Source organism: Athene cunicularia, assembly GCF_003259725.1.
Source record: "Athene cunicularia isolate RWA chromosome 17 unlocalized genomic scaffold, athCun1 chr17_part1, whole genome shotgun sequence".
Classification (NCBI taxonomy): domain Eukaryota; kingdom Metazoa; phylum Chordata; class Aves; order Strigiformes; family Strigidae; genus Athene; species Athene cunicularia.
In genome coordinates, this window is record NW_020799122.1 from 4670601 (window position 1) to 4695720 (window position 25120).

At 45.5% G+C, this 25120-nt stretch overlaps 3 protein-coding genes across 3 annotated transcripts in view; all 3 read right to left on the bottom strand.

The window, feature by feature from the left end:
• LOC113486595 (general transcription factor 3C polypeptide 5-like) overlaps positions 1-290 on the bottom strand; it is a 2411-nt gene extending 2121 nt beyond the window's left edge. Inside the window, 1 exon segment of the mRNA XM_026860661.1 lies at positions 286-290. Coding sequence (XP_026716462.1) covers positions 286-290 — 5 coding nt within the window.
• Positions 1-5399, bottom strand: part of LOC113486663 (general transcription factor 3C polypeptide 5-like) — a 23181-nt gene extending 17782 nt beyond the window's left edge. The window contains exon 1 of the mRNA XM_026860785.1: positions 5290-5399. The gene's annotated coding sequence lies outside the window, so the exon portion shown is untranslated. The remainder of the gene's footprint in view (positions 1-5289) is intronic.
• Positions 5400-9574: 4175 nt separating this feature from the next.
• Positions 9575-20856, bottom strand: GFI1B (growth factor independent 1B transcriptional repressor). The gene is made up of 7 exons (XM_026860782.1): positions 20764-20856; positions 15447-15575; positions 13796-13942; positions 12975-13243; positions 12565-12702; positions 11937-12102; positions 9575-11488 (listed from the first exon to the last, which is right to left on the bottom strand). Exons 2-7 carry the CDS (start codon positions 15559-15561, stop codon positions 11310-11312), a joined length of 1014 nt encoding a protein of 337 aa, XP_026716583.1. The 5' UTR covers positions 15562-15575; positions 20764-20856; the 3' UTR covers positions 9575-11309.
• Between the last annotated feature and the right edge of the window lie 4264 nt (positions 20857-25120).

A 25120-nucleotide genomic window follows, 5' to 3' on the forward strand; every position in this document is an offset into this window, starting at 1 on the left:
TACCCCCCCCCCCACTTCCGTGAGTCCCTGAGCCAGGGTTGGAGGCATGTCTGTGTCTGTGTTTGTGTGTCAGTGTTAGAGCCGCTGCTGTTCCCCCTGCTTGTCCCAGCAGCTGTGTCCATTCTGTGAGATCTTTGGGATGGGGCTGAAGCAGAACCACCAGCCCCAAATACCCAGGAGCCACGAGCTGGCCTCCCTCTCCAACACAATGAACCTGGCTTAGAAATTGTGATTAAAAAAAGAATTATATATTCGCTGTTTTCAGCCTGTAGGGTGCAGCAGTACCCCATTTTGATAGAATCATGGACTCACAGAGTATCAAGTTGGAAGGGAACTGATCTGGTCCAACCTTTCTAGCAAAAGCATGGCCTAGACAAGCTGGCCCAGCACCCTGTCCAGCTGAACCTTAAAAGTGTTCAGTGTTGGGGAATCCACCACTTCCCTGGGGAGATTATTCCAATGGCTGGTTGTTCTCGCTTGAAACATTTTCCTCTTGTGTCCAGTTGGAATCTCCCCAGGAGTAACTTGTACCCATTACCCCTTTTCTCTGTGACTCCTTGTACTGGAATATGGAGACAAAGTCTCCCCTCTTCAGCCTAAAAACTGTAATTCCCTTGGCTCTGCCACTTGAGCTTTAAGAGCACACCTGGTTGTTGTTAGACTTGAGAGGAAATCCCCAAACCTGTGAGAGCAGCCAGCAGCACTGCACAAGGAAATGTTTTAAAAGGAGACAGCCCTGGTGTTATTTACACCTGGCTTACATAGTATTAACTCCCTGGGTGAGCTTGAGAGGAGGTCCTCTGGCTTGTGCTGTAGTTATTTCCTTCACATTTCCTAGGGAAGAACAGGGAGTGCATATGCCAAAACCCTGCTCCCTCTGGGAGCCCTTGGAGAGGGGGCAAGGAGGTTTTGTGAGCTGTAAGTTGTTGGTGAGGTGAATACATAAATATTCATGGAGAATATACAAACTCATAGCAAGGTAAGTCAGTCCTGCCTAGTTGTATTGTAGTGTCAAGACGCTGATCTCTCTGCTGGTTAATGAGGTGAATCAGGTGGAGTGTAAAAGCAATGTGAGACCAAAGTCAGCTACAGTTTATCCACCCGCAATACCCCTACACGTGGCTCCCGAGCTCCCTCTTCTTCTGTGCTTATTTTTTATGTTGCATTTAATCTAGTGGAAGCCTGTGTCTCACAGATATCAGAGGACTAAGAGATTCCACAAACGTGACATGAGCTCTCCCTAAATTGTGAATGTTGGTGGGTTTTGTTTATTTTTTCTTTTTAATTGGAGTTTCATGGCATTCTTGGAAGAGTGGCTCTGACTGGAGTGTCTGGACTGAATACCCTTAGGGGAAATATTACATCTCCTAGCTAAGGTCTGGCTGAAGTTTCTTCTTTACTTTCTCTTCTATAGAATGTGTACTGTATAGCTGTTAAGCTAATGCTGTGTTCCACCTAAGGAGCAGTTACAGCAGGAAGAAAAAAATGTATATAGAAAAGAGCTATACTCTATAAATATGAGACAGTGGCCAAACCTGTCAGAAGTTCAAACATTATTTCTAACTGCCCTCTGCAACACTTTAAATTCCAAATGGTTTACAGAAATTTTTTTTCAGGAACAATGATGTTCAAAGTGCCTGATAATGGGCTTCCAAACTATTGAAAATCCTGGCTATGGAGAGCAGAAACTCCTTCTGAAAATAGTTTGCTTGGTAGAACTTTGTTCCAGTGTAAGCCAGAATGGACTATTCAGCTTTCAGCTATACCAGTAAAAATCCATATCAGCCCTGTGCAACGCTCAGATAGCAGAGGGCAGAATATGCTTCACTTCCTTCCACGTTGTGATCTCTTTTATTGTTAGCAGTGTTTCACAGTGTAAGGAATCCATATTACTGCCTTATTTTTCACATTATTGTTGCTTCCTTAAAAAAAGAAAAAAGAAAAAAACCTTTGACAGGCCTTTCAGTCCTTGGATCGTGCAACTTCACCAGCTTTTATCTCCCTCCTTTGAGACGCAGTTTTTGCCCGCTCATCTTTGTAATCTGACATTGTGATTTGTTCACTTGCACGCTTGTTTTTCTCCTCGAAGAAGATTTGCTGAATCATTGAGGAGGAGGCAAGAGCTCTAGAGGCAGCTGGTGGCCAGTGATAAAACCACGGCCACATCCAGTCTTCAGGGTTTGCAGATGACAGCCCTTCAGTTGAAGGCCTGAGTCACATTCCCTTCCGAGCTAAGATTGCTGGGGACTTTGGGATTGAGGAAGTGGGGCTGAGGAGGTGGTGCCCCAAAAATATAAATTATTGGTCCTGTCAACCACAAAGTTTGTGTTGTATGTCCTGCAAAATGTATAATGATGCTGATGAGAGAACTTGCAGGCTAGAGGATAAATCAATCCTGCCAAGTGTTGGATATTGTGCCCACCTCAGTGGGAACACATATTTAAGAAAATAGGGTTTTGGTTTGAAATACAATATGGAGTAGCTGCTTCTGGCCTTGCAGTAGCAAGGTGTAGTGTGGGCGAAGATGTGCCAGGGCTCCAAGACAGTCATGAGCCTGTTTATTTGGAAAAGATGCACAAAACTCCACTGGTAAAACTTATGCAACTGTTTATATGAATTTTGCTTGCTGCCTAATGATCAAAATAAGGGCTGGCAGCTAAAATGACTTGTTTCACTTTTTAGGGCTTTCACTCATTCTCTGTATGACTTTGAGCTACTTTCTCTCTACCTGGTTCTTGGTTTCCTTGCAGTAAAAAAGGGATAAGGTGTTTCCATCTTTGTGGAGCATTTTGAAATCTTTAGGCAGAATTTGCTATTTAAATGCGGAGCACCCTTAAGTAAGAAGTAAGAAATATCTGAGTCCTCCAACACTGCTGTTGTGGCACTATGCAGCAAGCACATGGTACTCTGACTTTCTAATTGTTTCCTTAAGTTCCAGTTAAAATGGGAAACCTCAGCTGTTGCGTGCGCACTCAGTCTGAAACCAAAGGGGTTTTGCTGTGTCAGCTCTGCCTTTAATGTAAGGCACTAGAAAATTAGTTTTGTGCATATTTTTGTGACTATCTCCTAGAACTTGGAAATAAAATCTTACCAATAGTACGTGATACTTTTTCCAAGAACAGAGTTTTAACTTGGGATGTTTTCCTTAAAATTCTACTTCAAGGAGGTAAGATAGAAAGCTGATTAAGAAACAAGACTGGAAGTCCAGGTGACCTGAGTTCTGTTTCTAGTTCTCCTCCTCAAATTTGGGAAAAGATTTTAAAGTAAAAACTGTGTATCAGGTTGGCATATCACAATGCAGAGACTTTGCTTTGATGTTTTATACCTTTTCTGTGGGATTTTTCGCAGTCCTGGGTGCTGTTCCATCATGAGATTATGTGCATCTACAGAAATTCTACCTAGCTCTTCTCTGTAGGTCTCAGAGCATGTCCATGGTGTTATCCTCACTCTGCAGATGGGGAAACTTGAGACACAGAGAGGGATAGTGACTGGCTCAGATCAGCTGACAACGGCAAAGCCAGGAATACAATCCTCCTTCTTTGAGTTGAGTCTCATATTTAGCATGCTCCATGATTCTCTGATATCAGAAAATGCAGCTGCCATTTCTGGGCTTTCTTTGCCAGGTGCTGTCACACCTGGATGTCCATCGAGCCTGACTGATTTATAGTCAGGCTACTACACGCTGTATCTAAATAAGGAGCTGGGGCAGGGATGTCTGACTGACACATGGGTTCATCATGTCCACACTCTCAGGATGGGGCCCTTTCAAGAACAGGAATGTTCCATCATCTCTGACTTCCCCTTCCCCAACTGAGGCAAGAGATAACTTCTATTTTATAAAGAGAAGAAACCAGCAGACTTGACCACTGCCAAAAATCCCACCAAAGCTCCTAATATAGAAGGGCCTGGGATGTAAGATAAAGTCCCATTACTTTAAATTTATTCAAAAGGAAGGCAGAATCCATGGGGTAGGGGGTTTTAACTCATTCTTCATGAAGTAGCCTTGAACCTCAGAGTTGTGTTGACCAATGCTAAATGTGTCTGTTGCACTTAGAACTTGCTTAGGAGCTCTTGATGCACAGAGGAATTAAATGTCCTTGAGGTTGCTCGTGGCCTGGAGGACAGTAGATTATGGATTGGAGAAGAAACAGCTGTGAGAAATTTGGCCTGAGTGGTGCAGAAACCACAGGGGTGTGACTCATTTCATGTCACTTTAGATGTCTACAGATACTAGGCTCCCTTTCTCTTCAGGGAGAGAAGTCGGTTTGTTGAAGGCATGACCTCTGTCCTATTTTAGGTATGTGCTTTAGGAGGAGCTAAATCACTTCCTAGATGTGTTATTTACCAGAAAGGGAGCTTTTGAGTAACTGTCTCACGTTGGAGTTATCTTGGCCTACATAAGTGCTGCAGAAGGTTTCCTGCCTCATATCCCACTGAGGGCTTGGGACAGCATTTGCACCCAGGTAGCCAAGCATGAACACATCCTCCCAGCGCAGGCTCAGGGCTTGTCCTGGGGCCAGCTCTTGGTAAAATCCCCTGGTATAGGCAGAACCCAAGTCACCAGCTTGAACCCAGCCAAAGCCCCAGAGGTGGGTGGGAGGCAGGATGACAGCTATCCATGCGGTCTAAATGAGCAGTGACCTGACGACAGCGTGGTCTGACAGGCTGAAGAAACATGGTGTGTTGAAGCTGTTGATCTGATGCTGGTTCTACCCTGCATGGCCCATTCTCAGCAGGGAAACCAAGCAGAGGATGTGCCACGCAGGGATCTGGAATCTCTTGTTACCCTCCCTGTCATGGCTGAGGTATAAGGACAGGGAGCTTGCGCAGGCCTAAGGGAGCTCGTACAAATGTAGGAGAGTCTCTGCTGTGATCTCCAGCTGTATTGATTTGGTTATTGCTGCCCTAGGAGTAGGTGTGAGGGAGTATTTGCTGGCCCATACTCTTGCAGCTCAGATGGGAATGGTCAGGTTTTTCTTGTTCTATTCACTTGAGGTTTTTTACTGTTTTTCAGAAACAGTAAAGGGGAAACAAAGCAATTGTCAGTACACCAAAACTTAGTGACTAGTGTTATTCTGAAGTGCTAGATTCCCCTCCCAAACCTAGGGAAGGCAGCGTGGGGGAGAGCTGCTGCTCTGGGCACTGAGCAGGAGCAGCTTGCTCAGTAAGCATCTGAATTGTTTGCTGTAAATCTGACTCTCCCCGCTGGGCAATGTTCCTCAGAAAACCTTCCCCGTGCATTCCCTCAGGCCCCTATGTTCACATTTGCAACTCTCATGCTGCACTTACCGGGGTTATTTGCATGGATAGGGGCTCCCTGTTGATGCCTGGGTGGCAGAAGCGAAGGGCTGACAGGCCTTTCCTGCCAATCTGTCTGTTGTTCAGATGAAGTGGTTGGAAAGTGCTCTCTCTCCAGTTCCCTCTTTGGCTCAGGCACTCTGATAAGGCATGGGCTGTCCTATCTTGCCCTGGGAGCTGTTCCTCCTCCCTAACAGGCCCGCTTCGCCAGCTGACAGTTAGCAGCCGGCAGTGCTTGATAAACTTATCAGACCGAAGCTGAGCTCAGTGCACGCTCAGCTCCTCCCTAGCCTCAGATTTCCCCATTCCTGGGGACTCTTTGCTCTCTGCCTCCCTTGCCGTCTGGTACGGCAAACACAGATCACCCTTGGGCCAACAGGTCAAAATCAGCCCAAGGACCAGATTGAAAAATGCTTGTATTGAAGCAACACCTTTAAAATGAAGGTGTCAAGTGGGACATTCATAGCGTCCGTATCCAGCTCTGTCTCTCTCCCAGGAATATTATTCATCAGTGGAAATGCTGCTCGTGTCTGGTTTATCCTCTCTGTGTTTCTGCTCGCCCTGTTTCGCTGCTCATTTGGCAGTTTAGTGGTTTTAATGTAGCGGTCTCGCTGCGCACACTTGGAGGATTTCTTTCCAAGCCAGTTAGAGAATTGGGTTGCTTTGCTGAATTAAGTTCCTATGGGCCATTACTAGTATGGCAGCGGCATTTAGGCGTTCCAGCTGAGACCAAGGCTGTGCGAGGCGCTGTATGTGGAAGATAAGGAGGGGCAGTCCCGTTCCTGACTATCTTACCGTTGAAATAAACAAGCATAATGAAGGGGAGAGGGGGAATTATTACCCTCGGATGGGGTGAAGGTTTTTGTGAGCTTTATAGTGCGCTGAACAACTTCAGAAATCCAGCGCTCACGTCTTGCCTGGGGTCATGCAGGAAACGTGTGGCAGATCTCACACAAACCAGTTCAGGGTTGCAGCCTTAAGATCAGGGTGTCCATGATGACTGTTAGTTGAAAGATGGTGGCTCAGGAACTCTGCAGGGATCTGTGTTTTCTTAAGTCTCATCCAGCACAGAGGCAATGGACTGATTTAACTTGTTGAATAATTTTGGTGTGGCTGTTCTGGACTGTCTTCTCTGTGTGTACATGCTATTCCAGGGCAAAAGTTGAAAAACATCTCTGCTTTTTGAGCAGAATAAGTGATAAAAAATTGTGTGTGGTGTAATTTTTTTAATTCTGTAGCAGCTCTGCGGGTCAAGCCCCATATCTGTTCCCAGGTTAGGCCTTCAATGGCAGGCAGGAATGTTTGCAAGGAAATGTGTGTATGCAGCTATTTCTGGGAGATTGTCTGAAGTCAAAGGTTTCCCCTTGTGTGCTGTGCTGATGGGCTAGATCTAACCCACTACTGTGTCCCCGTCAGCTACAACTGTGTGGCCCTGGGGAAGCGACCTGCTGCGAGGACAAGGGACTCTGCTCTTATCTTTTTTTTCACTGAAAACGCTTTCTCGTGAAGTCTAGGGCGGGAAGCAACTGCACTCAGCGCTTTTTTTTTTTTTTTCCCCCAATACAACCTGTTCCCAACTGGAGCCTAATTCTTCCCTGTCCTTTCTCTTGGTTCCTTTTAGGCCTTCCCTAACTATTGCCAACACAACATGAAAACTTCAAGGTTTTGCCTTCTCTAGGATTCCACTCTGTGGAGGTTAATACAACCTGAAGATAAGCTCCAGCGTAATGCTGTGCTAGCTGGGAACACACCTCTGCTTCCTGCAGGTGTCCCGTGGCTCTGTCTTCATTAGGAAGAGAAAGATGTATCCCATGTCCAATCTTAAATCCACCCTTGATCATAATATTTCTGGGCTGCTGCACTCAGTGCTTGAAGGCTGTCTGGAAGACACAGAGGCACCTTTCTCCTTCTGACAGATGCCCGAGGTTATTGCTTTGCATGTCCCTCATTTGCTAAACAAAACAGCCCAAAGACCAGGATTTTCTTTCCCTGGCAATAAAGGGAAGAAGGTGTGAAGAGGACTGGGGAAGTACAGGATACAGGGCGGGCTCAGAGAGGCAAAAACAATCAGCTTTTTCTTCAGCCACAAAGATTAGTTGAGATTTTGCTTTTTATCTGTTTCCTTGATTGACCAACCAGAATGTGGTGTTTTTTTGGTGCAAGGTGAGATGGTGGGAAAGGGGTTGTTTTCAGAGCAGTCAGAACTGGGGAGGATTTGCATGGCTGGAGACAAAGGCCAGGTGTGCTTGGAGTTGGTGACAGCCAGAGCCTGATCCTGACAAGTGCTGAGCATCCTTGGGTACCCATTGTGTGGATTCAGTAGTGCCAAGGATCAGGGAAGCCCTTCGCTGCTCCATGCAGCAGGCCTGTCCCTGGCTGGTGTGTGTTGGGAGAGGAAGGCTCTCCCCCAACCTAGTGTGGTGACATTTGGGTAATGCCAGATCCTCCCCTGCTCCTTCACCTGCATTTCCAGAGCTTCAGGTGGTGCAGATGAAAGCCCAGGGAACCATGCAGCATGCTGCTGTCTGTGCTGTAGCAGAGCCAAGCTGGGTCCCTCCATCCTCAGGAGACAGCTCTCCCTGATCAGGGATTGCAGTCAACAAGGGGCTGTGGGGCTCTGCCTAGTTTTTCCTTTGGTCTGCTGACAGCCATAGTCCTTAAGGAATGATGGGGCCCAGTAGCATTACCTGGTGTTCTGAAAGTGGCCCCTTGTTACTCTAGGAAAACTCTGCAGGTTAATTCCCTCTCCTCTTCCTCCCTTCTCAGGTCATCTCCTGATACCATCTGTACTGTCTTGCTGGCACCTTTTCCAGCTGGCCTCCATCCACAGCCTGTGTTTCTGGAGATACGCTCCCAGAGCCTGTGGGAGGGGGTCAGCCTGGCTCCCCCCGGGGCTGCCTCGGACACAGACACATTTTCCTGAGCACATCTCTGCAGCAGCACGGCCTAGGGCCATCCCAGTGACCTCTACTTGCTGCCCTACCACCTAAAGCAGTCCTGGCCTCTCCTGGGGATGTGCCCATCAGGCTCCTCACAAATATAAGAGAAGGCTGACACTATCTCCTCCAGTGTAACTGCTCTTCAGTAATCTCTGGGCTTGTAACCACAATAATGGTGAAAGCAGCTGCCTGCCCTAGAGTTCTGGGGAAATAAAAGACAGGAGTGGGGTGATCTGTGCTTTGTCAGGAGGGAGAAGCAGGCTGGAGCAGCACAGCCTTAGGACAGAAGGCCCCAGCTGCCCGTTGAAGGTTATACCTCCTCTGTACCATGGAAATCAAAGATAGGAATGGAAATCTAAGGGATACAGTAGCTCTTGTTCAGCAGGCTCTGAAGAACCAGCTGTCTGATTTGTTTTTATGAGTGGTTTTACAGGCAGTCTTGCGGCGGTGCTGATCAGTGTGTGCCAGCACTTCCCTCCAGAATGGCCAAAATTGGGGTGTTTCAGATGAGTCAGACACACCTGCTGTCCCCAGGACACAGATGGGGAAGTCTGTGCTGGTGTGCCCATGTGTTTTGGGGCTGGGGGGTGTTTGCTCCTGAGCAGTTCAGACGCTGACATGCTCTTTAAATATTTCTGTTTGCAGATTTGTGAAGGACAAGGGGAATAACAAACATGGTTTGCATTTTTGGCAGGAGTTTTAATAAGCTAAAATGACTTTACCTTGAGTAGGGCTTGTGCATGTGTACGTGTGTGTGTTCACACGTGTGTGTTCGTGCCTGGTGTCATGGGCAGGCCCTGGAGGTCCAGTTCCCTAAGCCCAGTTCTGTCACAGGTCATACACCTCCCCTGGAGTCCCTGCCCTGATCAGGTTCTGGCATGACCCAGGAAAAGGCAGCAGAGTTTTAACAGGGCTTTGGTAATACCGTCTGCTGGGCACACGAGCCCGTGTCATCTGATGTGGTTGTAGCTGCACAGCCCTCTTGTTCTGCAGAGCTGACCTGCTGCCTGTCTGGGGCTCTGCGCCCATCGCTCTCTGTAGATAAACGTCCCCTGGTCCCAGGTGTTGAGCGCTGTTCGTGGCTGTCTGTAGCCCGTGGGCCCCTGCTCCCTGATTTTGACTGCTCTGAAGTCTAAGTTTGGGAGCCCTGTTCTGCATGTGAATTTCCACCTTTATTTCCACTCAACCCGTGTGGGGCAGTGCTGTATTCTTTCCCTTCTCCTCTCCTCCTCCATCCCTACTGCTTGCAGCTCCACGGCCAAGTATGAGCCTTTCTTGAAATGGATGTTTTTAACATTAAATACACTGTGTTAGTCCAGTTATTGGGAGGGAACAGATTTATCATATAAATCCCAGCAGGCCTGTACATGTTGTCACTGTCTGGTATAGTGCAATAAAAATATACATTAGAAAAAGTATAAATACATATTTACAGTGTACAAGTAAAGCCAGGAGTACAGACTCTGGTTTGAGCTTCCAGAATGCATATTAGTGACTAACAGCTTAGGCACAGGGGCAAGTACATTTTAGGTCTTAGAAAAATAACTTTGGATTTACAGTGGTGTAACTGGGTGTAGGACAGACAACTTCTCTCCTGGCAATAAATGAATTTTCCACTTGGACCGTTTCTCCTTTGCCCATGATGGCAGCTTTACGTAAGCATTTGGAGTGAAATGGCTAGTGCCCCAGTTCTCTAGGCTACTTCCCACCGGTGTCATTGTCCAAGGCCATGTGTTCAGGCATGTAGTTACGGAGTGAGCTGTGCCCTACTACAGTGCCCTGCTTAACTGAAAGCTCTTGTCTTATTAATGCTACAATAATACTTTGTCCTTTCTGTTAAGAACTCGAGGGACTCTACAGACCCGAGTGAATGACCACATCACCAGGAGGGGTGGAGAAATAAAATCCCAGTGCAGTGACTTGCCATATAGTGCGAGTTTGGAGGGGAACTGGCTTTTTACTTGTTCTAGTCCTTTGCTTCAACCTCTAGACCTGGAAGAAGGAGGAAATACCACTGCTCTGTTTGTATAATACATGTAAGGCACCTGCAGACTATGTCACTGCGTATAGCCTAGGTCACTTCCTCATTTAAGAGAGTGGATGGAAAGGAGAACTCTGGCTCTTGACATCAGTATCCAAGGGCTGTTCCTGATCATGCAGTGACACAGGATTGCCCAGGACAGCTCTAAATCGGTATGTCCAGCATGCAGTGAAATATTGTGGGACATACCGGCCTGGATTTCAAGAGCAGCCAGTCTCTCTTGCATAGTACTGACACATGGGGCTGTTTAGTTTATGCCTAGTGCTGTGGCATGGCTCTTCCTGGAGCTCACTTGGTTGCCACTAACCCAGGATCTTTGCAGCACGGTGCGTATGAGGAATGCATGTGGAGACCCCTGTTATCAGCTACAGATAGAAGCTGATTTTTCAGTATTTTCCTCCCACTCCAAGCTAAAAATACAACACAGTTAACTTGTCATTTGATCACAGTAAATGTTCTGCTGAAAGAAAATGACTTTAGGTGTCAGTTGCCAGAATTTATGACCTGGGCAAGTCTCTGCAGAGGCCCTGTCCAGGTTCAACACAGCTCACTGAATGCAATCTATTTGCATGCCCTAGCCTTATCTTCCTAACCATCAAAGCAGAACATGGGTACAGCACTAGCTTGGCACAGATTGTTGCTGCCACTAGCCCAGGGGTTCCCCTCTCACTGCTGGTCAGTCTGATGAACCGGATTCTGCACACTGTGTAAACCTGGAGTAATTGTGGCTTTGGAGGAATTCCTCTGGATTTGCCCTTGAACAGGTGATGTCAGATCTGGGCTGGTACCTGTTATAATTGAAAAGTGAGAGCTCCCACATGTTTCTTTGTCACCTACTAGGATGTGCAAGGCCCTGGGCTGCCAGAACACCAAAACCAATGTCAACTTTGCCAGTCCCCAGGGGAACATAGGAACATATATGAGTTTTATGAGATGGGCAGCCCCATGCTGGATGGAAATGCTGGGGAGAGTCTTCTTCCCTGGAGCATGCACTGGCAGTGGGAGCTCCAGCAAAGACCTGGTGCCAGCCCTCACTTGAGACTGTGTTGGGTCTCCCGGTGCCTCCGCAGGTCCACCTTGCGCTGGAAGCCCTTGGCACAGAGCTCACAGCTGAAGGGCTTGAAGCCGGTGTGCTTGCGGCTGTGAGTGATGAGGTTGGAGCTCTGGCTGAAGGCTTTGCCACACACCTGGCATTTGTGGGGCTTCTCCCCTGCGGGGCAGAGAAAAATAAAAGCAACACTTTAACAGCTGAGAGAGGGAGATAGAACTGCCCTTTAGCAGACTCAGACCCGACTGGCTATGCTCGGGCAGCAGGGAGCTGCCAGCCCAGCTGTCCTGCTAAAGCCTCTGCACTCTGTCCCAGCACCAGAGGAGTCCTCTCCAGCTGTGAGCCAGGCCCTGCCTGCATCCAGGGCTGGGCACAGCCATGACACGCACCAGAGGCTGCTCAGTAACCATCTCCTTGTCCCACAGAGGAGGACATGCATCTCGGTGATTCTTAGACATTTGGCTGTCTTACCTAACAAGGAAGAATGACTTTCCAGTGCCTCTGGACACTCATCCCCAGTCTAATACCTCTGTGTCTAGGGACTATGTATGTGTTTCAACCCGACAGACTCTAATTTGCATTCTCTTATTAGGAATATTTTGTTTCTCACCAGTGTGGATGTAAGTGTGTTTCTTCATATCCGACTTCTGGTGGAAGCGCTTGCCACAATATTGGCAGGGATAGGGCCGCGTGTCTGAATGGATCAGGAGATGAGTGGAGAGGGTGGAAGAACGTTTGAATGTCTTCCCACACATCTTGCACTCAAAGCTTCTTTCCTGTTAGGGAAAGAAAATCATGAGATGTCTGTGGCTGCAAGACATGTGACAGAGCTTGAAGAGTGTTAAGAGTCTCGAGAATAGTAGATTTGATAAGCAAATCTCCTCAGCTCATGGACTGATATGCTAGGTACAGTACAAAGAGAAGGTGGGGAGGGTTACTTATGGAAATGGATTACATCTTGTGATCCAAACTCCTGCACCCTTTAGGAGGAGGCGTGGCACAGAAGAACCAGTAGCAATGATCCTCCCCTCCCATCCAAGGAATTCTCAAGGGCAGTCTGAGATTTGTGAGATCAAGATCTATGGTCTTCAGAGCTCCTACCACTGTCATTGGGTGCTACAGGAAAGACATCACGTTTGTAACCTAGGAAAAGTCACTTCCTTTATAATGGAGTAAACAGCTAAGGTCCAACACTCATCAGGTCCAGAGAGCTGGTTCTCTGGAATCATGTTACCCACCTGGGAGTGAATATTGGTGTGCTGCTCCAGGCTTACGGCGTGTCCAAAGGTTTTACCACATACTTCACAAGCAAATGGACGGGTCCCACTGTGAGACCTTCGGACATGAACCTCTAGTCCATGGGGAGTGGAGAATACCTGCAAAACAAAATGCCAGTGATTTTTTTGACATGAGGCAGCTGTATCTCCATCTCTTGTTTTCAATTCCTTCTCTTTATTTGAATCTTCCCTCTCATGGGCCATGTGAACTGCATCCTTCCTAGCACCCTTGTCCCCTACTCAGGAGAACAAGTAGGTACCATTTTGAGCCGCATGCATTGCACTTGGGTGTAACTCAGTGAAACTCTGATGTATGCAATGAAAATCACTCCAGCCCCTCCCCATCTTTAAGGTTCTCCTCAGTGACACACCTTGTTGCACTTTACACAGTGGTAGGTCTCCAGGTCCGAGGAGTAATGCATGTTGTAATCCAGAGGGGGCTCTGTGCTTGGCAGGAGGTGGCTTCCGTACAGACTAACTGGGTGCTCCAGGAGGGCTGACTGCATGGTGGAAGACATCTGTCGGTAGCTGTATGGAAAATGGAAAGCATCCCAAGAAAAGCCAGTTTTGTAGAAGGTAGGGGTGCTTGCTGTGTTAGTGCAGTCTTTGATCTGCACGTCGGGGATGGCCATCTCTGAATCTGCAAAGGAGAAGTGAGTGTCATGCTATTGCCTGTAGCTGGGCACCAGTAAAAAAAGCTCCCCAGGTACCATCCCCCCCCATTTAATGTCTTGCCTGACCTCGAGAGTTGCAGTTGATAACTCCTCCTTCTTTGAGTCAAATCCTGATCCCCACACAAAGTTCCTATCATGATTTTGATTTCAATCTGAGGAGATTTCAATCTGATTTCAGTCATGGGAGAGGGGATGCTAAGGGAATATGAACCCCCCTACTAGCCTTGCTTCATGTAGACACCTGCCTTGACCCATATAGCCCAGAGCTGCATTAGTCCTTGAGATCTGCAGGCTCACTCATTAGGTATCATAGCATCATCCTGCAGGGAGATGCTGATCTAGACCAGAATCACAAAGGGAAATATAGAATGCTTTTGATGAGCTCTGCCAAGGAAAAGTTTGACCATTGATGTCAAAATAAGAGCTGCCATTTGCTGAAAATCTGGACCCAGTTGTGGGGGCTCCATAAGCCTGCCCAGCCCTGACCTCTTTTGCAATTGTGGTCTTGGGTAGCAGACCTTGAGCTGATGGGCCTGGCAGCATCCTGCTCAGGTACTGGACAGGGACGCTTTCTTCCTTCAGTTCAGATGGGTCCTTTTCTTGCTTTGGAACCACATATTCCAGGTCCTGTTTCTTGATGTCCTCCGGTGTCTTGTCTCCTACGGCTATAATCACACAGTAGTGTCACAGTTAGTTTATTCTAGCTGTTAAGAGAAGAGTCTAATTATTAAGGTGGGGTTTGTACTTATGTATGAACTCATGCTTGGATACATGAGCCCGTACTCAATTCCCTGAATAAGTGCAGAGTGGTGCAATCAGCACAGCAATCAAGGTCTGTCCACTGCTGACAAAGGGAAATTCCAAGGAGGATGAGATAGGCAAGGTAGAGCAGGGCAGGAAGAAACTATAGGACCCTTGATACCCTGTATAGTTAGAGAAAATTAACCCTAGAAGGCCACACGTCTGTAAGAATAATTTCCCTATTTAAAACCATTTTCATTTGTGTAACTATCAATCACTAACTTATTAAGCTCCCCACCCCTCTCCTAGGAGAGTTTGGTATTGTTAACCTGAATTTATGGACAGCCAAGTAGGGAAGCAGAGAGGGGAGGTAACTGCTTACACAGTTGAAAAGGTGATCACAGAGCCTCATCTCCTCCTGCTCACACTCCCATTTTTTCGTGCCTGTTTCAGCCCTTAAAGAGACCAAGCAGCACTTGTTAGAAATAGACTTTATAGTAAGTCTAAAATGGACAGAGATCCAATGCATGTGCCTCCTTTCTGCTGGAGATGGGACTGGGCTGGTGAAGGATGTATTCATCTGTTATCCAAAACCTCTTCTGCACCGGAGAGGCGCAACAAATGGCCAAAGGATGATGGCAGGAATTGAAATTGTCACCTCCTTTCTTTTTTATCAAACTTATCATAGGGCTGGACTCTAATTTGATAGCCAGGGCTAGAACAAAGGGTAAGTTGATACTCGATTTGAATAAGGAAAATTTGAATGGTGCGTGAAGGAAGAAGATAATTGCCATCGCTGTGGCCCTGCCACTGCATGGATGGCTGTGGGAGAGCCAGAACAGGAGCAGAGGGAGGACAGCAGGCATAGGTGGAAGCAGTGTTGGTTGGTGTTAATATAGTAGATAGCATCTGGCCCTTCACCTGTGAGTGTGCAGGACTCCTCTCACAGTCAGTGATCCTCCTTGCAAATCATCAGGAGGAGGTGGTAGCACACTGAGGTAGAGAAGATGTAGGTCCAGAGAGGATGTGGACAGTGAACATAGCAAGCTGGAGATCGAGATGGCAGAGGTGTGAGTTTGTAGAAGACTGACAACCAAGCACAAGCTTTCCCCAACTGTTAGTTGCCTGAAGTTGGCCATCTTTCCCAACACCACACAGCAAGCTTGTATCTCAAATCTCCCCAGCAAAAAAAAAAAAAAAAAAAAAAAAAAAGAAAGGAGGATCTAAATTTGGTTTCAGTGGAACAGTGTGGATTTGGCCTAGAGAAAGAGGGCACACAGCAGGGGATCAGTTTGTCCTTAGACTGACATCCTCGTGGGAAGCCCTGAGTTGCTCTTTAGCTCATTCATCCTACTCCCTTAGCTTGCCTACTCAATTATTGATTTGCCTTGGTGTATTCTTACAAGCTCAGTGGACGGATTGACTCACCAGTGAAGGGAGACGTTATTGGATTCCACGTGAGTATAGGCAGGTCATCTTCCACGAAGCGCTGCTGATGATAGCTATGAGCCTTTTTGCTCTTCACCAAAAAGGAACGTGGCATTTTCCATTCACTGCCTGGGCAGAAACACAGAAAAAGAGCAGGTAAATCTCTGTGGTTTGGGGGATAATTTCTCATTTGTTTCCCCAGCACATCAGGTCTATATGCAGGAGTGATGAGGATGGGGAGACAGAGAGTTCATCTCAAAGGTCCGGCTGAAGAGGGAGAAGTGGTTGCTTGGGTTTAGGTGCTTGATGGATCTTAACTTTGGGGAAAAGACATTGCTGTGTAGGGGGCTAAGTGAAAAAACCTATTGCCAGACCGTCTCTGCCACTGAACGTGGACAGCAGATCAAAGCTGGGATTGCAGATTACAGCATACTCCTTACAAAGAACATTTCCTAATCTACCCCTAGGTTGAGACTATCTTTATATTGTATTAAACAGAGTGCTGTGTTACAGACCAGCACTGTGTCTGTGGCAAAGATACATTGGGAGCAGGATCTCTCTCTTGTAGCTCTGGGTATAGGACAGGGTGCACCTCTGACCTTACCCTCCCACAGAAGACACGGTGGGAGCCACGGGCCGGACATCAACCCTTTGAGAATGGGTCTGTCTTGGTGTTTGTATCACACTTAGAAGAGCACAGTCCCAAGCTACGAGATGGGCTCCTCTGTGAAGCTGCTACACAAATAATAATTATAGAAACAACATCAATAATAGGAGAGGCGCAGCGGAAAATCACCACAGCTGTGCTGCGTGGTGGGTTTCCTTCTTGTTGGCCATAGCTTGAGTATTTTGTATTCTGGCTGACAAACAACAGTCAAGCAGTGGCAGAGCCAAAATGCTGGGTGACAGAGGTTACCTTTTGGATCTGACTTAAATATCACAGACCGTTGAAACGACGGGTTAGGAACAAACATAAAATGCTGAAATTTAATCATACAAAATTCTCTTGCAATGCATCTGTTATCTTTACTACCCAGAACCCAGCCCGCCCTGTGCCTGTTCCCCATGGCTAGTAACAGTTCTTGTGTAGGCAGTATGACAACAGGCTCAAAGCTGTGTAGGGCAATATCAGCTGGCGCCTTATTTGCATATGTATTTGCATTTTCCCTCGTAATTGTTCAGGACAGTGGTACTAAAAGCAAATCTTGATGTATTTCATAGGAAAAGTCAGCAGTAAGTCCTGGCTCTCTGTTGATGGGAAAGTACATTATTAAGTTTTGGTTTTTTCCTGAGAGCAGTTGAAGAGTAGCCAACTTTGTTTTGTTTTGTTTTTTTAATAAATAAATTTTCTCTGGTTAAGTAAGAATGACCTGAAACATTTGTGTGAGTCAAGACAGAGCAGTGCGGGCTCCTGGAATCCCAAACAGCCAGGGATGGAAAAGATCTGCTCCCTAGGGTTCAGAAGTGCCTGCATGCTAAATATAATTACACAGCCCAGCGATGTTTTGTTTAAAGGTCTGAGGGCACATTTACAGTGGTGCCTACAGCTGCAGGTACGTGTACGGGGGAATTCACACAGCGAGGTCTGCTGTGGACAGGTGGATTGCCAAGCCCGCTGCTGTGGGTGAGTCAGGTGCTCACCAGCCCAGCTGCCTTTGGAAATGCAGTTATAGCTGTCTTTTTAAATCTGGTCCAGCATTCCCAGTTTCTTTTATGACTTCAGGGATAACTCTCAGTGTCTCCAGCTATTTTTTCTTCTGAAATGACTCACCTGTTTTTCTTCATCTTTTTCCAAGAAATTTGCATGTAACTTGAGATGAATAAGAGAAAACAGAGGCCAGGAGTAGATTTGTTAATTTAATTTTAGAAAGAGGACAAAACAGTACTGAGAATGAACCGTAAGTGTGCCCTTGAGGGAAGGGACACTGAAGTACATTGCTGTATTTACTCTTCCATAGGTTCCTTCTAAGTATCACAAAGTGTATCTCTGCCTGGCGAAAGGCTGCGGGCACAGAAATACTTCCAGCTTGGTACAAACACAGGCGTGTTCTGCAATGGGTATAACCCTTTTAGCAGTGTGCTTTGCTGAGCCTGGGCACCACGGATCCTAGCAGAAGTGCTTAGCTCAGAGGGTCCATCCCAGATGGAGTATCTGTGCGTGGAGCCACACTCTGCAATACAGAGTACCACAAACTCTATACGTGGAATTTCCACTAATGTTGAAGGGATTTTCCCACGTGGTGGGGCAGGACAATGTCCACAATGGAGGGTATTCATACCAGCAAACTTTAGACATTGGCTTTCTCTGCCTGAATTAACCAGTTAATTTCCCTGGGCTTCCTACGCAGTGGAGGCAGCAGCTCTGGCAGTGAGTAACTCTGAATGTAGGGAGAAAGCCTGCACTCCTGCCCACCGGCAAGAAGACCCTATGGGCTGTCAGCCCTATGAGCCAGGCTGATTAGCCAGGTAGACCAGAGGACTGGAGATGGGCGGCATAAGCAATCTTGCAGTGCTTTATGGTAGTCCCCATACACTAAGTACGAGGGCACTAAGTACGCCTCTTTTTGATGGTGTTTGAGAGGAGATGCACAGGAATCAATGGGATTTTTCTGGATGCGTTTGCCCCAGCATACGTAAAAGTCAAATTTGGTCCAGTATCTTGAGTGCTGATAAGGGCCTCTGCTGAGCACAACAATCTTTAATATATTACTGAACGTTACAAAAGGAAGTTACCTTCCCCCACCCCATTTTACAGAGAAAACAGGAACTGGGAACCCAAAGCATAGTTAATTAACAACTGCATTGGACTGTCTTTGTGATTCACACAACCGGGTTAGAGGAAAGCTAGAAGCACAGATTGTGAGAGAAAAAATACTATCTCTCCTTGAAACTCAAGATTATCAGTAGTGAGTGATCAGCTGCTACAAATGGCTAACGATATTTCGCAAGGAATGTAGTGCTATGGACAACAGACCCTGATACATCTTAAATTCATTGAAGCTTCCGACAGAATTTAGCTTCAACCTTTCGTTAAAAATTAAACTTCATATTTATGGAGTCTGTTCTCGCCAGCCCCTGTGGCAGCGGTTTCTACCTTGACAGGCAAGTGCACAATGAGTTCATTGCTTGGGCAGGAGTGCCTACACAAAGTGGAAGTGTTGTGGCATTTTTTGATTCAATACAGGGTATAAAATCAGTAGCCAGCTAGAATTGACATTCTTTACCAGTCATGTAGCTGTACAATAATGTTGTAGTAATCTGGCCTGAGGAAAAGACAGCCAAAAGCACCCAAGGTAAAAAAAACCTGCTTCACTATATGAAGCACCTTAGAAGAGTTTCTTTTACCAGCTGTAAATTCCCCAGTCAGATCTGAAAGCGGACCCAGCATTCGTGTGTTCCCCTCCTATGTTCAAACTCAAAGTTCCTTCATCCTCAGTGATGCTCCCTGGTGATTTTGCAGAGTATCACATGTAAAATTTTAATGTAATACTGAAACGCTGGAGATTGTGCAAGAACCAAATTAAAAGGGTTTTTTTTTTAGGGGGTGGTTTCTGACTTCAGGATCCTAATTTCACTTGATTCTATGTTCCCCGTGAAGCCTTAACTCCCACTTCACCGCACAGCAGCTTGCAGTATCCAAAATTACAGGATTGGACCCTTTGATATTATTTAGAAGAAATTATTATTCTCACTGGATTAGATTACTTTCTGGTTCCCTCAGTGAGAGGATTCCTAACACAAAACACCGTATTTGGGAACAGGTGTTTGCAGGATTGTGCCACGCTGAACCAGGAACCCGATCTGCAGTGTAAGTTCCCTTCTAAAGCTGACTTTCATCTTCCTCTAAATTCAAGTAATCCTGTTTTCAAATTTACGAGGTTAATTGTAGAGATGAAACCCTTCTTCTCACAACATTCAGCAGAAATACTGAATTTTAACTTAGGTACATAGAAGTTGATGGGCGCACAAAGTTTTAGGCTAAAAGAGGCTTATTTCCTTCTCATTGCTTAATTTATATTTTAATCTTAATATTGCTTTTTTCTGTTCTTTCTGGCAAAGGTGAAGCTTCTAAAATAAAGAATAGTCTGTCTGTCAGAAGACTACATTTTTGAAGAAAAAAGCACAAACCAGAACATGACCTGTGTCTGAAATTTTTAAGATCCCAAATAAGAGGTTTTATGGACTCCTGACTCTTTAAATATAAAGTCATATTCACAAAGAATTTCAGCTCTTTACAACAAAATTAATCATGTATTTGCTAGTCTACCCTTGCAAAATCAAATGGGCAAGTACTTTGTGGCTTTTTTAGTGTAAAAATGAGCAGAACATTTTTAATTCCTGTGGTAAAACTGGGCAAATGTACATTATGATGGGGGTAGAAAATTATGGTGGAAATTTTGCCCAAGAAGTGGAACGGAAATGCTTGTACATCTGTAGTAGCTAGAAAAAAAAATGTTTAGAATATAATTGCAGCATTTGTTCTCTAGAAACCTCATTTAGCCCCTAGTGTTGTTGGGAATGCCACTGGCTTTAGCAAACTTTACCTTAGGCTTCCACAGATAAACAGACTTATATAGTGCAATCTACCAAATTCTGTATCCCCTTGATGTATAGATGTGCTTACTGTGTGGACTTGCAGATCATTTGCTTTCCTGCTTAATGTATTGAATCAATCTGGTGGTGTATGAGGAGCGTCTATAAATAGCTAATTCCATATGCTAAAAATTGTTACACTAATCAGCCTATACTTACAGAGGATGGGAAAATAATAAAATAAAAGATCAATTTGAAGCAAAAAATCCTAATCAGGAGAGACGGAATTCTCATCTAGCAAAATGGGGACAGATTAATTGATGTCAGCAGAGGTGTGCTGTTTTCTGAATTTAAAGGTTTGGCCCTGTAAAAGAGCAATTAAAAGGAAAGATATAGTATGCCCTCTCCTCAGTGCTTAAGTACAAAAGTCTACATCAAGAAACTATTCCAAAGTCTACATCTAGAAACTATTCCTGCTACATGGAGCTTGCTGGGACACAGGTATCTGAGACCACTGTCACATCTTCAATATTTTGCTCTAATATTACCATTTTCACATGTGAGAGTGTACTAAGTATATGGTATATAACTTTAAAATGGTTTGATTCATTTGAATTAAGTGAACCATTATCATAAAGGACTCCTCAGGACAAGTGACTTAGGCAATGGAATATGTTACACATTTGGAAACACAAGCAAAGAAGAAGAAAAAGCTTAGAAAAACATATCAGAGAAATGAGAAAAACAATGAAATTAAAAGTGTTTAAAAGAATAAATCAATCACCTGTTTGGGGGACTTTGCTTTACTGGATTCGCCTTGAAACCTTCCCAGACAAGCGAGACGTCGTCTTCTCTCTGGACTCCTCTTCCACTTTTTCACTTAGTCGCAGTCTGCTGAAATAGATACTTCTCCTTTTTTCTCTCTCAGTTTTTCTGCCCCTGTTCCCCTCCCTGATTTTTCAATCAGATTATTTGTGTCAAAATCTGGCGGTGAAGAAACAGCCAATAGAGAAGCAGAGCCCAGAAAGTATTTGCTTATCAAAACTTTCCAGGACTTTGAAAACTTGAAGAGAATTCACGATGCCCAGCTCAAAACCCTAGGGGCAGCACCCTTCACTTTCTGGGGCAGCTTCGCCTTCTGCAGGAATACTCCTCTGTCATATTGACAAAGAGCATGACACAGTGAAATAATGTACAAGCAGACATTTGTTATTTTTTAAAAAAAAAAAAAAAAAAAAGAATAGCTCTTAAGAAACCTGTATTTTTACACACATTCATCCACGCATCGTATCTTTCACAAACAGACACACCATCTGTCTCACATACACACACTCACATACTTCAGCCTCATAAACAAAACCATCTAGCACATATGCACAAAATTATTTTATTCCAGAATGAATCTTTTATCTCTCCAATTTCCAAGGAAAAAGGAATAAATACTTGCACAGTAATAACTGAAAGAGATGTGTGTTAATCAGCCTTCATTTTCCTAGGCATATGTGTGTGCAATCCATACATATTTTAGGCATTGCTCTATCTATATACAGCTGTATATAGGATATAAATATAGATTTAAGAAAGCTCATTAAGCAAGCTCATTAACAAGCATCTTTGAAAAAAGCTCTTCAAGAGCAATAATAAGAATTTGCACTTCTATCACTTGCTTTCAAAAAAGGTTTGAAAATGGGTTTGCAAATGTGAAATAATTGACTACCAAACCCCCCCCTGTAACAGCAGGGCGGAAGGAGGGAGAATGAAGCAGAGGCAAAGTGACTTTTCTTAGATCGCCCGGTTGTTCTCTACTAGAGGTGGGAACAGGAGCTGGAGAGCAGTGATTTTCTTTTGAGAATCCTTGTGCATGACTCTATTTAGGGACAAACAAGGAGAGCTGATCTCCCCAAATGTTTGGGCTGGGGGAAGTAATTCCTTGATTTCATCCATTCTCTGGTTATCACAATCTTCCTGACTCTGCAAGTACACAGCGGCATGAGCTGTATGTGCCCTCGGTTATCCCCTCTTGCACTTACAGCACACTCTGTGCATGGCTGGAACTGGGACAGCAAAGATGCCTTCTGAGAGTTTTATAATTTAAGATGTATATAAGCATACACGCAGCTGTTGAGTGCCAAGTACTAGGACATCACCATCAGAGTAATGCCTTTATATCATGGCATTTTTCTGCTCCCTGTGGGCTTTCAAATGCATTTCACTCTTTTCTACATTCGGTTGCATTAAACCAGGACTCAGCTGGGTCCCTTTTCCTACTGCAGCTCAGGGTGGTGAAAGCACCGGGAAGGAATAACCTTTTTTCTGCCCTGCAACAGGGTCAGCAGTAGGCTGGCGTTTCCCTGATGGAACAGACGTGGTCCAGAGACGCTTCAGACTCACAGCAGAGGCATTTTGCATCCCGCGGTGGTGCCAGGCCTGCTGGCCCTCGCGTTCTCTGCTGGGACAGCCACAAGTCCCAGCTCTTGTCATTGTGCCCCGTGCGGGCACCGCGTTGCCCCATGGCACCGGACGGGCTGTGCAATGCGTCTTGATGCAACTCGGAGATAAGAGTGTAGGTTTCATCCACATTGAGAAAGATTCAGATTTTCATCTTAACCCATCTGTCATTTACTGAGCATAATTAATTCCTGTTGTTTATAGAAGCAAACAATCCCTTTTTCCCTCTCCCTCCTCCTCTCCTTATTTATCTAGCTGGGTTTTGCATGAAAGAAACGTTCCCAAGGCATTGTGCTAGCAAGCTGATTTGCATCCTCTTAAACACAGGCATTTGAAGGATTACATTTCCCGCTACAAAAACAAGCATTGTAACAGAAAACCAAAATGTACACTGCAGCTTCAGGGTTTCATGTGAAGACAGTTACAGGAATTAAACAAAACAGGAAAATGACAAGCTGCTGAAAGTACTGAGATGTTATTTTATGAAACATTGGAGCTGGCTCCTGCCAGCACCCCTAAGCAGACTTTCCATTGACATAAAGTGCAAATGGCTGCAGAATGTGGCTCTTACACTAGAGACAGTAAAAGCAAGTCAGCTGCACAACAAAAAAAATACAAAAAACTAGTTATGCAAAAAAATCTAATAGCATGTTCAGTAAAACCTCACCAGCCAGCTGATTTCAGAGGTGCTCCAAAGAGCACTGGGCACAGCCCTCTGGAGGAGGAGGATGGCTATGTCTCCCAGTGTCAGTAACCTATACTGCAAATAAAACATCAGTGTCAGCTGTTCTGTTTCCCCACGTAGCCATCATCTCGCAAAGCCCAGATATAATTGCATACAAACTGATCCCTGAGGTAATGGGCACAGATACTCTTTTTTATGACTACTGCTATTATCACTACACCAGAATGCCTGAAGAGAGATGGGGATATGGCTGTGTCTGGTTCAGCTCTTGCCCACCCCCTCTCCCTTTATTTTACTTCAGGAGTTCCTACAGAGCACATAGTTGCAGGATGGGAGCGCAGTCAGCTATCGCCTTGGCTTCTTGTGTTCTTACTCTTCCCTAGATTTCTGTTTATGGCTTCTGTTAAACTTATCACCTCTCCTCTCCAATGAAATCACCATCAAAAGGCGCTTTATAGAAGCTGAATTTAAAAAACAGAGTGCTGGGGATGCGTTTGGGGCTAGAAGGACCTTTGAGCTGACCCCATGTGGTCATTCTTATTTTATGTTCTTCCTGTTGATATAATTTTCCCTGTTCTCTCTTCTTGTTTCAGGGCCAGCAGGGAACGGAGAGCCGCAGAGGGTTTATCTGGGCTCACATAGGCTTGTGTTGGCCCCAATCCACAGGGGCCACAGCTGGATGTACAGTGAATTGAGCTTGAATCCGAGGACAGTTTAATTGTGTGTATTGCCGTGAGTTCTTACGACATGTCATATGCTCCACTGCATCCTAAGCAAATGGGATTATTAAATGTGTAACTCAGTAATAATAAACAGGTTAATTATAACACATCATGTCCATTCTAATGCAGTCATTTTCCCTTTCAAATCTAGCAACAACCCCCTCCTGTAGCATCCATGTTTTCTTTGTCAATTTGAATGTTACAGCAATTAAGTCACAGTAAAATAACACAACTAATTGCTTCCAGCTCTTTTCTGAGGCTCATCCTAATTTCCACTCTTTTCTGTGGCAGATTAAATAAACATGTCTTCTGCACAGCAGGAAAAAAAATACCATCACTCAGTCCAGACTGTAATAAATATTAATTGCCATGCACAAGGCAGGACTAGATTAAAAACATGTTGGCTCCAAGCAACTCTATCTCATCCAGAAGCAGGATGACCTATTGCAGGTGCAGTGTGAAGGAGCTATCTCAGCCCTGCAGGGATGAGAGCCGCGAAACACCACGGCTAACGCCACTGAAGTTACAAGTCAACTGATGCTGCTCAGATGGGGTTCTAACCTGCTTTTATTTTCTTACCTAGTTTCTACCTTGCAAATTTAATGTCTGTGATTCCTACCGGCATCTGAGGACAATTCATATGGGTTGAAGAGTTACATCAGCAGCTTGCCAAGCACCCTCGGTGCCTCCCCACCGAACTGCTCCTCCTTGGACAGCGAGAAACGCCAAGACCTGGCCAGTCTGGGGATTGGAACGTGGAGAACCTGTTAGTGTGGCACAGGAAACCGAAGGCCAGAGAACCCGCCTTGAGGTAATTTCCCTTCTTCTTTTCCAGACTTCGGATTTTTTACAAGAAATAAACCTTATCTAGAAGGAAGGATGAAATGTTTTTATGTTGTATTTCAGCAAAAGAAAAAAAAAAATCCTCATCCAGCGGTTTGCATGTGGTGTTATGTGGTCCAAAATAAGAGGAATGAAAAGTTTTGCATGTTCATGAAGCAGAGAGCAATCCAACTTTGTGTGCCTGTAATGGAGTTTCCTTCTTTTGCAGTACGGTCCCCGGTAACATTGCCCCCCCCACACACACACATAGAGAAACACTTTTGAGGCCTTTTTATTCCCTTTCAGCGCATTTACAGACCTTTAAAAAAAAATCAACAAGACTTTCAGGCAGGAGCCTGGAACCGAGCTGACGGGGCGGCCCGCGGAGCCGCGGCACGGCTGCCTCAGCCAGCCTGCCCTGAGGGCGGGCGGGCAAGCAGGCAAGCGGCCAAGGGAGGCCCGCG

Excerpts from the sequence above, each read along its gene's own strand:
- GFI1B (XM_026860782.1), bottom strand. The coding sequence starts at position 15,561 with ATGCCACGTTCCTTTTTGGTGAAGAGCAAAAAGGCTCATAGCTATCAT. Across the intron at positions 13,943-15,446 it reads AATAACGTCTCCCTTCACTG|CCGTAGGAGACAAGACACCG; the intron begins GTGAGTCAATCC and ends GTGTGATTATAG. Across the intron at positions 11,489-11,936 it reads ACACACTTACATCCACACTG|GGGAGAAGCCCCACAAATGC; the intron begins GTGAGAAACAAA and ends TCTGCCCCGCAG.